Raw genomic sequence first — 14,052 nt, 5'->3', positions numbered from 1 at the left:
CCAGGAAAACGAACAAGAGGGTTGGCATACATATATTAAATGTGAAGAGGTCTAACAGCTACCAGAGTAGAAAATGTGCTCTAGTTAAAACAGAAGACAATTCCAGAAGAGCAGAGAACGCTCTATTGCCTCCGGTTCCCCGGCCAGGAGTGAAGGGATGTGGGCCCCTACCTTGAATTCTCTGTGGCTTGGTGGCATTATCGAAGTCACAGACCTGCTTCCAGTTGGCCTTCACAGCCTCGGGAGTCATTGGCCGATTCTTCTGTCTCACAATGGCTCCAAGAGCGCGCTCCCAGCGTACTGGTCACAGAAACAAAACAAAGACACCGAGCACAGAGTTTAAGAGGGACACAGAAAGTAAAATTCATCTGAGCCCTTTGAATTTTTTTTTTTAACTTTAAGAAAAAGGAAATTCAGGGGGAAAAATAGATTCTAATATCTGAACAGTTTTACTACAAGCCCTTTAAATGTATTTTTCTTGAAATAACAAACCCATTAGGATAACGTCAATTAAAAATATATATATTTAAAGCTGAAGGGAAAAACCTCTCCTCTGACTCTGCCAGACCCTACTAAAGGTAGAATTAAGGCTGACTCAGAAAAATTGAAATTATATATAATCACACCAAGAGACTGACTTCATGACCCCAGATCGCTCAGGTAATATACTTCCAGATAACAGAATAGAGCTTTGTTTAAACAGCAAAGTGAGGACAGGTGGTGGTAACAGGTCGAAGACTCCAGATAACCAAATTAATACACCACACAGCCCCAAACAATTCTCCCTTGCTTCCCTTTGCTCTTGCTCCCTCACCACAGGAAGTCAACTAGGATAGAGCAGATGCATAAAAATCATTATTGTTGCATAAGTTCTATGAGGAGAACTTTTAATACCGTTTTCTTCTCAAAAAGCCCAAAGAATAAAACACCCACTAGTAACCTTATTTAAACATAATGGTCAAACTTAGATGATTATTAAACTGAAGATCCGTTTCAGGGAGTGACTGAAAAGCCTGCTTCTAGAGCTTTCCCCCTGATAAAGTCCCAGAAAGAGCTTTTATTTCAACAACTGATTTATTTTTTTTTCTTAAATGGTATCCTGAGACACTTATATTGAGTAATACTCACGTAGTATACATTACTTTAATAACCAAAGAGAATGGTCATTAATGATGAAAATATTGATACTCTATAATGATATATAACGTTATAATGACACCCTCCAATAATGATCATCTTTTAAATAACTCAATTCATTTTAATTCCAGCAGCCAACTGAAAACTTGATTTGGGATACTGGAATTTTCAAGTTTTTTTTAAAATGTCATGAAGCAATTATCCAATTTGGAGCACACAAGATTGGAGAGCTGGAGAAATAGAGGGTTGAAGCCAAATGAGTTTCCTACTGGAGTGAAGTGGAAAAACTTCCTGATATCATTTGCAATTTCTGTCTCAGTAAGTTGTTCACTGTGATTCCTCACTGTCACTTCCTGCTGCCTCATGGCCCCAAGGAAGAAAAGACTCCAATGAGAGAACTGGAGAACCTTCCCGCTGTGTACCATCTAGCACAGGGCTCTTCTCAGCTTTTCCAAACCGCCCTCTCTCCCACTCACTTCTCTGCAGAAACAGCCAGAACGATCATGTAGGACTCCAGACACACGGAAGGACAAACACCAATATAAAAAGAGACGGTGCTGTCTGAAGGAACAGACAAGATCTAAATAAGGGCTGCCAACAGGAAAAACAACAGCTCAACAGTTTCTTAAAAATGCCAAAGGCCTGCAGAACAGCTTCCACATTTTAGAATACCTGCTGGTAAAACGATGTTTGTGTGTGACTATGAATGTACGAGCTCCAAGAGTGAGGCATTTGGCAAGATCTTTATGCTGCTCCAACTGGATGTGCAGGGTTAAAAATACAGAAACAGGGACCCGGGGTGGCCCAGTTGGTTAAGCAGCTGCCTTCGGCTCAAGTCATGATCCTAGGGTTCTGGGATCAAGTCCTACACTGGGCTCCTTACTCAGCAGGGAGCCTGCTTCTCGCTCTGCCTCTACCTGCCACTCTGCCTGCTTGTGCTCTCTCTCTCTCTCTCTGACAAATAAATACATAAAATCTTAAAAAAAAAAATACAGAAACAACATATGGCAAACCAAACACTGAAGGAGACTTACGTTTTCCAATCCATCCTCCTCCAACCTACCAAAAAGAAGAAAAAACAGTTACACCATCTAAAGTGAATCACACAGAGAATTTGCTAAATTAGAAAAACAGGCATCTACCTCTCTAAGAGTATCAGAGGGCTAGATCACAATGGATGAAAAGAAGACAGCTCTACAAGAGCCCACCAGCCTCCAGGACTGTGTGTTGTTCATCTTCTCAGGGTAGAAACACAAAGTAACACAAGGTAGTAGAAATGCGTATGGCAGAAAAGCATGACTGAGGTCAGAAACCAAGGTTTCATACTAATTCTTCTACTTACTAGTTGTGTGACCTTCACCAATTTATGTGAATTCCCTAAATCCAGATTTCCCCTTATGTAAAATAATGAGACAACTCTTCATGAGATAACCATCAAGGTGAAACAATATAAAATAGTAAATGTGTCCAGCACACCACAGGTGGAAAAGGACACATCCCTCTAGAAAGTTCTAGTGAACAAAAAAATAAAAAGGAAAGAAAAATAAAAATAGGACTTGATTGAATGAACTACATACAGTCATTTTAATAAAGTGTCTTCTGTAGAGAAAAGGCAAATGACCAAATATATTAATTGCTGCACAGAAACATCAGTTTTTTTCCTAGAGAATCCCCAGAAGAGAATCTCTCATAAAAAAAAAAAAAAAAAAAAAAAATCTTGTCGTCAATCTTCAAGCACAACTACACTGTGCCGGAATTTATCATGAGAATTCCACATGAACAGGCCAAGAGAAAATGTATGCAGGGACACGACACATCCTCGGGCTCTAAGCCAAGTAAGGCCTTTTTCACCCTTTTCCTCTATATGAATATGACCAGAACTTTTACAGTAGACCCATTAGCCCTGATGCTGTCAGAGCAGACAAATCAACAGTGGTTTTGGTAACAGACAAGAGAGAGACCCTATTTTATCACATTTGGGGAATGAAGCCTCGAGCTGTAAGCTCCTCCCAGGCACTGGAAGCAGGAGCTCCAACTGAACCAAACGGTCTAGATCCTACACTCTAGATACCTCTCAGAATGTTGCAAACAAAGTGGCAAAACTTATTTTCAAGGTTTCAGTTGGAATATCACAGATGTTTCTTACTGTATTTTAGCAATCATGCACACCAAATGTTCCTCACTAAAAACGTTCACAACATAGTAAAAGAACAACATACAAAACTTCATCTACAAAATGACCTTGTTGTCTCCGTAGGTTTGGCTGTGTGTATAAGATGCAGATATAAGGAAAAAAAAGATTGTTTATAAAGGAGGCACACAAAGCCTAAAAGGATACAGAAAAATACTAACAGTAGTTATCTCTGGATAGGGGTAATGCTGACGATCTTTATTTTCTTCTCTACACTTTCCAGTTTATTTTTTCTACAAAGGCATGTATGATTTTTGTCCACAAAGTTAATAACAAATGTAAATGTAAAACATAAAAAGTTTATGAAATTCCTTAATGATGTAAAAGACAGGCCAAATTCTGGGCCCCAGATGGATTAACACTAGTAAGTTTGCAAAGGTCTTATAAAGTTCTTTCTGCCCCTAATTTTCCACAATTACATTCAATGGCTGTGATTAAGGAAGTGGGGGCACACTGTTCTACTTAGACATGTGTAGACTGTTCTTTAAACAGCTTTTTGTTCAAATGTATCTGATTAATATAGTATTCACTTCAAACTAAGCCAGGTTATTTTGCTACCAAGATATATATTCAGATTTCCTAGTATTCTTCATAGAACAGGTTCATTATTACCACAAAGAATCAAATAAGGGTTGAGGGCAAGGATCTAAAATATAATAGTCCCAGGAAAAAAAAAGAGAGATCACACCCAAATGAGGAATCATAGATGTACTAACTGACATAAAGAGATCTAAAAGGACTTTGTGGAGTAAAAACTAGATCTCAGCAGATGTGTGCTTTTTGTTTCTACAATGAACATTTAAAGCTCTACAGCAAGGAAAAATGGTAATGTTTATTTTGAAAGTGAAAATAGTAAGTTATGTTTACTCATGTATCACACCCAGACTAAATTTCTGCTATAGCGATATAACAGTTAAAATTGAAGTGTGACTGGTTTTTCTGTTTTATTCTGTTTTGTTGTAAAGATTTTATTTATTGACAGAGCGAAAGAGCACAAGCAAGGGGGAGCAGCAGAGGGACAGGGAGAAGCAGGCTCCCTACTGAGCAGAGTCTGAAGTGGGGCTCGATCCCAGAACCTTGAGATAATGACCTGAGCCAAAGGCAGACACTTCCTGACTGAGTCAAACAGGCGCCCCTGAAGTCTGACTGTTATGTACTAGATCCAATGCCAAGATTTTAAAAATATGATTTTGGGGCCCTGGTGGCTCAGTCAGCCAAGTATCTGACTCGGTTTCAGCTCAGGTCATGATCTGTGGATCATGGGATCAAACCCTGTGCTATGCTCCACGCTCAGTGTAGAGTCTGCTTTAGATTCTCTCTCCCACTCCTTCCACTTGCACTCTCTCTCTCTCTCTCTCAAATAAATAAATAAATCTTTTTAAAAATTAAAAATATGATTTCTAGTTGTCACCACAAAAAAACAAGAAAACTAACACTCAGGGACATTAATTTGCACAATATTCCAGTGAGCCGGCAATTATCAAAGAATTCAAAACCCAGTCTCGCTGACACTAAACCCAACTCTTTATCCTTCAACTTCCACATCCAAGTTCCCAAACCAAATAAAACTTTCTCCATTTGAGCAAAGACATCAAACCAGCCACGTTTTCATTTGGTAAGATTGGAAATGAAGAAATAAGGAAAAACAATGTACGAAGTTGCTGTTACTTCTTCTGAAAAGGAAATCCATCAACATTTGTTCCTTAGTCAATCATGATAATAAAAGATACACAAGTGATATCAACCCATACAGATGTTTACAAATGTGAGCAACTGGAAAACACTAATGTTTAGATCATTTTTCACATATAATTACACAAGTATTGTTCTGAGAGAAAGCAGGAAGGTGCAGAATACCTCAAACAAGCTACCGTTTTCCTCACAGCTCTCATGGCAAAGCCAAAGGACCAGGGGGGCCACGTAATCCGGCTTCAGAGCTTCCACGAGATCTGAAGGGCCAAAAAAAGGTTATAAACAAGAGTGTCTACGTACATAACCAATGATTGTGCTTTCTAAAAATTCCTTCCTTATACACTACAGGTAACTCAGAGACTTGTTAAATAAGTAAGAACAAAATTAGATCTATATAATCAGTCAGCCTAACATACAAAGCTTCTGGAAGAACTGTTGCATCCCAATGGAGACATTCCAGAAGCTCCCTCAAGCTTCTAACTTAGAAGGTAATAGACATACCTTGAATACAAGTTAGAGTCTCCTAGGCAGTAACTAGTGAGCAAAACTCTATCTAACAAGAGGAACTGAAGTACCATTCATTTCCAGAACTATTTCGCCCTCTCAGCAATTCATCCAGTAGCTAGGAAACTACAAAACAACATTGACAACTATAATGGCAGTAAGATAATGATACGAAATGCAACTGATTACTGATGAGTAACAAAGTGCAAGAAGTATTTTCCCACGACATACTCTTCTGTGAGCAACTTGACAGAGTAGAAAGGAACTGGCATACCTTGGAGATATTGTGGGTTTAGCTTGAACCACCACAATAAAGCAAATATCCAAAAAAAGCTAGGCAAGTGATTTTTTTTTTTGGTTCCCCACTGCATACAAAAGTTATGTTTATGCTATCCTATAATTATTAAAACAACAATGTACACATCTTAATTTTAAAATACTTTATTGCTAAGAAATGCAAACCAGCATGTGAGCTTTCAGTGAGTTACAATGTTTTAGGTAGAGGATGGTCTTGCCTCCATGTCGATGGCTGCTGACTGATGAGGGTGGTGGTTGCTGAAGGCTGGGGTGGCTGTGGCAATTTCTTTTTTTTTTTTTTTAAGGTTTTATTTATTTATTTGACAGAGAGTGAGTGAGAGAGGGAATACAAGCAGGGGGAGTGGGTGAGGGAGAAGCAGGCTTCCCACTCAGCAGGGAGGCTGATGCAGGGCTCGATCCTAGGACCCCTGGGATCATGACCTGAGCTGAAGGTAGACGCCTAATGACTGAGCCACCCAGGCACCCCACTTGACTCTTCTTTTTACAAACAATTTCCCTGTAACATGCAGTGTTATTCGACAGCATTTTATCCACACCAGGACTTCTTTCAAAATTGGAGCCAAGCTCTCAAATCCTGCCGCTGCCTTATCAACTTGGGCTATGTATGTTCTAAATCCTTTGTTGTCATTTCAACAGTCTTCATGCAATCTTCCCCAAGAGCAGATTCCATCTCAAGAAATCACTTTCTCCACTCATCCCTAAGAAGCAACATCTCATCCATCCAAATTTTATCACAAGATGGTAGTAATTCAGTCCCATCTTCAGAGTCCACTTCTAATGCTAGTTCTCTCACTGTTTCCACCACATTCTGCAGTGATTTCCTCCCCGGAAGTCTAGAACCCTTCCAAATATCCATGATCATGGGAATCAACTTCCTCCAAACTCTTTTGAATGTTGATATTTTAACCTCCTCCCAAAAATCACAAACATTCTTAATGGCATCTAGATGATGAATCCTCTCCAGAAAGTTTTGAATTTCTTTTTCCCAGATCCATTAGAGGAATCACCATCTATGGCAGCTTTAGCCTACGAAATGCATTTCTTCATTAATAAGACTTGAAAGTTGAAATGACTCCTTGATCCATGGCTGCAGAATGGATGATGTTAGCAGGCCTGAAAACAACCCTCATCTCCTCTATCTCCACCAGAGCTCTTGGGTGAGCAGGTGCATTGTTAATGAGCAGTAATACTCTGAAAGGGATCATTTCTTTTGAGTACTGGGTCTCAAGAGTGGGCTTCAAATATTCAATATTTAAGTTCATGAATATTAAAATATTCAATATTAAATTTCTTGAATATTAAAATATTCAATAAATCATGCTGCAAACAGATGTGTTGTTATCAAGGCTTTCTTGTTCCATTTATAAAACCCAGGCAGTGCAGATGTTGCTTATTTCTTCAGGGCCCTGGGATCTTCAGATAGGTAAATGAGCACTGGCTTCAGTATAGTCACCAGCTGCATTAGCCCCTAACCAAAGTCTTTGAAGCCAGGCACAGACTTCTCTGCTCTAGCTATGAAGATCCTACAGGGCATCTTCTACCAATAGAAGGCTGTCATGTCTGCATTAAAAATATTTTGCTTACTGTAACAACTTCGTGAATTATCTTACCAGATCTTCTGAATAATTTGCTGCAACGTCTGTAACAGCACTTATGTGTCACATCTTGCATTTTTACCAGGAAGATGATAATTAAAACACTTTCCCTGCCTAGTCCACCAAACTGTTCCAAGGCTCAAGTGAGATATGATATCATAATCTTTTAAAAATCAAATAAGTGCACATTTTAACTGTGAAATGAAAAAACAGGAATTTAGGTTAAAATGCTAAAGCAACAAAGATGACATTTACGGTCCCTGTAAATTAAAGAGCAGCTCCAAAAACTTTTCACTATATACCCTCTAATATAGCTCTCAAGTATGAAAAAAGTCCAATGGCACACTTTTCTCCATTTCCTATTATACAAAGGTAGATGCCAAATATCTCAAATTACATGAAAAAGCAAATTCTTAACCAATATACCGTTCATCTCAATACACAGCATTCCTCTCATTTCGCTTATGTATCAATTGACAAAATCGGAAATCAGAGGATTAGAGATTCACGTGGTTTATACTGAATATAATAACAACAAAAAAAAACCCCGAATCTATGAAAACCAACTGAGCATACATTACCTTAGATGAGAAAAAAGAAGAAAAGAACAAAAGCCACATAACAAAAATACTTCTGCCTTGCATCTTATTTCATAAATTATCACTAAAAATGTTAAGTAAATATTTTGCTTTCCAGTTCTCCAAACATATCCCAAATTTACTAGTTAGCTCACATCTTATTAAATTCAATTTTATAACCAAAAAACAAGAGTTAAGGGTTAAGTGAAATTCCTGAAAACTATCATAGCTAATACATACAAAGTTATGTGAAAACAGAATTAAACCTTAAGATTCAATACTCAATCGAGTGTTTTTTTCCACAATACTAGATGACAGGATTTCTAGCACTCCAGTATGCCAGATACTCTGAAGAATCCTTCTGCTTCCACAAATTAGATTTTTGAAGCACTGCTGAGGTAGAGAAAGTAACTCTCGACTGGAAACAAATAAGGAAAATATTCCTTAGCTCTGCACTGCAGTGAATACAGGATTACTCTGAATGCAGATACCAATGACAGCGCTAATATATACTTAGAGACAGGCCAGCATCAAGATCGTATCCTGAGCCTATATTGTTCTACACTGAACGTCAACGCTAAAGGAAGACTGAAGTAGTCCAAGGTTGGCTGTGTCTCCTGCTTTCCAGCAGTAGCAAAGACAAATCCTCTCTGAAGAAAACACCATTTCATAATGCAGAATAAACAAAGATTAGGATGAGACAAAGAGCTCATGATAAAAAATCACCAAGCATACATGAAGGAAAACCACCATAAGTGAAAATCAAAAGAAACTAACAGATTTAAACTACAGTGAGATAGAGATGTTGGAATTTAAAATATATCATACATGAAAGCTAATTACTAATTCAAAAAGTAAAGAATACAATCACAACAGTAAGCAACCATGAAGAAACTATCAGGAGTAAATAGGCAGAATAGATCTGGAAGTGGGGGATGGGAAGGATTACTGAAAGGAAAAAACTTTTTAAATGTTAAAAAGTAAATTAGACAGAGATGAAGAGTGAATTAGTGAAATGAAAGACATATTTTATGAAATATTCAGAATTCAATGTAAGAGATGAGAACAAAGAAATATTAAAGTTATGAAAAATTAAAGAGAAGTTAAAAAAAAAGAAAAAGGACACAATTAGGTCTAACATACATCTAATTGACATAGAGAAAGAAAGAAGACAGTGGAGGCATAACACTTCAAAAGATGAAGGCTAATATTTTTCTTGAACTTCTAAAACTAAACAAAAATATAAGCCACGAATCCACAGATCAAGAACATGCTAGACAGATAAAAAGAAATGCATGCCCAGATACATCAATGAAAGAATACAACACAAAAGAGGAAGACATGATCTTAAAAGCACCAGAGAGAAGAGTAAATCATCTATTTAAAAAAATGACAATTCAACAACTATTGGAAGCAGGAAAAAATAGAATAGATTCATCAAAAAGGTTGAGAGAAAATAACTATCAAACTAGAACTGTGATCCCAGAAGAATTTTCTTTTAAAAATGAAAATGGGGGTGCCTGGGTGGCTCAGTGGGTTAAAGCCTCTGCCTTCGGCTCAGGTCATGATCCCAGGGTCCTGGGATCGAGCCCCGCATCAGGCTCTCTGCTCCACGGGGAGCCTGCTTCCTCCTCTCTCTCTCTGCCTGCCTCTCTGCCTACTTGCGATCTCTGTCTGTCAAATAAATAAATAAAATCTTAAAAAAAAAAATGAAAATGAAATACATACATTTAAGATAAACAAAACTGAGAGAATAAACAAAAAAATGGGACTGAAGGAACTTCTAAAGGACATATTCTAAGGAGATGGAAAATGACCCAAAGACACTGTAAAAGATATAAAAAATGGTAAATGTATGTAAATCCAAACAGATGTTTTCCATATAAAATAATAACTGTGATGGGGCACCCGGGTAGCTCAGTCAATTAAGAATCTGCCTTCAGAGGGAGGAGTCAAGATGGCGGAGAAGTAGCAGGCTGAGACGACATGGGGTAGCAGGAGATCAGCTAGATAGCTTATCTAACCATTGTGAACACCTACAAATCCAACGGGAAATCGAAGAGAAGAAGAGCAACAATTCCAGAAACAGAAAATCGATCACTTTCTGAAAGGTAGGACCTGTGGAGAAGTGAATCCAAAGCAACGGGAAGATAGACCCCAGGGGGAGGGGCCGGCTCCCGGGAAGCGGTGGAGCAACGGGAGCACAAAATCGGGACTTTTAAAAGTCGGCTCCACTGGGAGACATCGCTCCAGAGGCTAAACCGAGGGGAAACCCAGGAGGGGTCAGCGTAACCCCAGGTCCCGTGGGGTCACAGAAGGACTGGGGGTGTCTGAGTGCTGCAGAGCTCGAAGGTTTTAGAGCGGGGAAGCCGGCTACAGCGACAAAGCTGAGGAGTGAGCTCTAAGCCCGGGGTTACCTTGTGCCGGTCGCAGGCTGGGTGGGCTCGGAGCGCGGGCGGAGGCCACGGAGACAGAAGCGACCCGGCGCTTTTCTCCAGCTCCAGCAATTGACTGCTTTCCTCAAGGCGCGACCGCAGGCCAGGGAGGCGGGGCGGTTGGGTGCTTTGCTCTGAGAGAGCACTGAGGAGCGGAACCCCAAGCTCTCAGCTCCTCCGGGCCGAGAGATTGGGAGGCCACCATCTTCATTCCCGTCCTCCGGACTCTACGGAAAGCGCTCAGGGAACAAAAGCTCCCGAAAGCAAACCCGAGCGGATTACTTAGCCCGGGCCCTGGCAAAGGCGGTGCAATTCCACCTGCGGCAAAGACACTTGAGAATCACTACAACAGGCCCCTCCCCCAGAAGATCAACAAGAAACCCATCCAAAACCAACTTCAGTCACCAAGAACAGCGGAATTCCACAGCAGGAGAAAGCAAATCTTATCTGGACAAAATGACAAGGCGGAAAAACTCACCTCAAAAAAAAGAACAAGAGGCCATACCGAAGGCTGGAGACCTAATCAATACGGACATTGGTAACATGACAGATCTAGAGTTCAGAATGACAATTCTCAAGGTTCTAGCTGGGCTCGAAAAAGGCATGGAAGATATTAGAAAAACCCTCTCCGGAGAGATAAGAGCCCTTTCTGGAGAAATAAAAGAACTAAAATCTAACCAAGTTGAAATCGAAAAAGCTATTAATGAGGTGCAATCAAAAATGGAAGCTCTCACTGCTAGGATAAATGAGGCAGAAGAAAGAATTAGTGACATAGAAGACCAAATGACAGAGAATAAAGAAGCTGAGCAAAAGAGAGACAAATAAATACTGGACCACGAGGAGAGAAATCGAGAGATAAGCAACACCATAAGACGACAAAACATTAGAATAATTGGGATTCCAGAAGAAGAAGAAAGAGAGAGGGGACCAGAAGGTATATTGGAGACAAATATTGGAGAGAATTTCCCTAATATGGCAAAGGGAACAAACATCAAAATCCAGGAGATGCTAAGAACGCCCCTCAAAATCAATAAAAATAGGTCCACACCTTGTCACCTGATAGTAAAATTTACAAGTCTTAGCGACAAAGAGAAAATCTTGAAAGCAGCCCGGGAAAAGAAGTCTGTAACATACAAGGGTAAAAACATTAGATTGGCAGCGGACCTATCCACAGACACCTGGCAGGCCAGAAAGAACTGGCATGATATATTCAGAGCACTAAACGAGAAAAACATGCAGCCAAAAATACTATATCCGGCTAGGCTATCATTGAAAATAGAAGGAGAGATAAAGAGCTTCCAGGACAAACAAAAGCTGAAAGAATTTGCAAACACCAAACCAGCTCTACAGGAAATATTGAAAGGGGTCCTCTAAGCAAAGAGAGACCCTAAACGTAGTAGATCAGAAAGAAACAGAGACAATATACAGTAACAGTCACCTTACAGGCAATACAATGGCACTAAATTCATATCTCTCAATAGTAACCCTGAATGTTAATGGGCTAAATGCCCCAATCAAAAGACACAGGGTATCAGAATGGATAAAAAAACAAAACCCATCAATATGCTGCCTACAAGAAACTCATTTTAGACCCGAAGACACCTCCAGATTTAAAGTGAGGGGGTGGAAAACAATGTACCATGCTAATGGACATCAGAAGAAAGCTGGGGTGGCAATCCTTCTATCACATCAATTAGATTTTAAGCCAAAGACTATAATAAGAGATGAGGAAGGACACTATATCATACTCAAAGGGTCTGTCCAAAAAGAAGACCTAACAATCTTAAATATCTATGCCCCTAACATGGGAGCAGCCAACTATATAAACCAATTAATAACAAAATCAAAGAAATACATCGACAGTAATACAATAATAGCAGGGGACTTTAACACTCCCCTCACTGAAATGGACAGATCATCTAAGCAAAAGATCAATAAGGAAATAAAGGCCTTAAATGACACACTGGACCAAATGGACATCACAGATATATTCAGAACATTCCATCCCAAAGCAACTGAATATACATTCTTCTCTAGTGCACATGGAACATTCTCCAGAATAGACCACATCCTGGGTCATAAATCAGGTCTCAATCGGTACCAAAAGATTGAGATCATTCCCTGCATATTTTCAGACCACAATGCTCTGAAGCTAGAACTCAATCACAAGAGGAAATTTGGAAAGAACGCAAATACATGGAGACTAAACAGCATCCTTCTAAAAAATGAATGGGTCAACCAGGAAATTAAAGAAGAATTGAAAAAATTCATGGAAACAAATGATAATGAAAACACAACGGTTCAAAATCTGTGGGACACAGCAAAGGCAGTCCTAAGAGGAAAATATATAGCGGTACAATCCTTTCTCAAGAAACAAGAAAGGTCTCAAATACACAACCTAACCCTACACCTAAAGGAGCTGGAGAAAGAACAAAGAAAGCCTCAACCCAGAAGAGAAATCATAAAGATCAGAGCAGAAATCAATGAAATAGAAACTAAAAAAACAATAGAACAAATCAACAAAACTAGGAGATGGTTCTTTGAAAGAATTAATAAAATCGATAAGCCCCTGGCCAGACTTATCAAAAAGAAAAGAGAAAGGACGCAAATAAATAAAATCATGAATGAAAGAGGAGAGATCACAACCAACACCAAAGAAATACAAACAATTATAAGAACGCACTACGAGCAACTCTACGCCAACAAATTTGACAATCTGAAAGAAATGGATACATTTCTAGAGACGTATAAACTACCACAACTGAACCAGGAAGAAATAGATAACCTGAACAGACCCATAACCAGTAAGGAGATTGAAACAGTCATCAAAAATCTCCAAACAAACAAAAGTCCAGGACCAGACGACTTCCCAGGGGAATTCTACCAAACATTTAAAGAAGAATTAATTCCTATTCTCCTGAAACTGTTCCAAGAAACAGAAATGGAAGGAAAACTTCCAAACTCATTTTATGAGGCCAGCATCACCTTGATCCCAAAACCAGACAAGGATCCCACCAAAAAAGAGAATTACAGACCAATATCTTTGATGAACACAGATGCGAAAATTCTCACCAAAATACTGGCCAATAGGATCCAACGGTACATTAAAAGGATTATTCACCACGACCAAGTGGGATTTATTCCAGGGCTACAAGGTTGGTTCAACATCCACAAATCCATCAATGTGATACAATACATTAATAAAAGAAAGAGTAAGAACCATATGATACTCTCAGTAGATGCCAAAAAAGCATTTGACAAAGTGCAGCATCCCTTCCTGATTAAAACTCTTCAAAGTGTAGGGATAGAAGGCACATACCTCAATATTATCAAAGCCATCTATGAAAAACCCACCGCAAATATCATTCTCAATGGAGAAAAACTGAAAGCTTTTCCACTAAGATCAGGAACATGGCAGGGATGTCCATTATCACCACTGCTATTCAACATAGTACTAGAAGTCCTAGTCTCAGCAATCAGACAACAAAAAGAAATTAAAGGCATCCAAATCGGCAAAGAAGAAGTCAAACTATCACTCTTTGCAGATGATATGATACTATATGTGGAAAACCCAAAAGGCTCCACTCCAAAACTGCTAGAAC

General features: G+C 39.2%; 1 protein-coding gene across 1 annotated transcript in view; it reads right to left on the bottom strand.

Moving 5' to 3' along the window:
* Positions 1-14,052, bottom strand: part of HSD17B4 (hydroxysteroid 17-beta dehydrogenase 4) — a 104,687-nt gene that overhangs the window by 50,128 nt on the left and 40,507 nt on the right. Inside the window, exons 9-11 of the mRNA XM_080804999.1 lie at positions 5,186-5,277; positions 2,172-2,196; positions 172-300 (exon numbers count right to left, since the gene is read on the bottom strand). Of these exons, the coding sequence (XP_080661125.1) occupies positions 172-300; positions 2,172-2,196; positions 5,186-5,277 (246 nt within the window). The remainder of the gene's footprint in view (positions 1-171; positions 301-2,171; positions 2,197-5,185; positions 5,278-14,052) is intronic.

Source organism: Martes martes (assembly GCF_963455335.1).
Source record: "Martes martes genome assembly, chromosome: 5".
Lineage (NCBI taxonomy): Eukaryota > Metazoa > Chordata > Mammalia > Carnivora > Mustelidae > Martes > Martes martes.
This window is presented reverse-complemented; position numbering and strand designations above follow the sequence as displayed.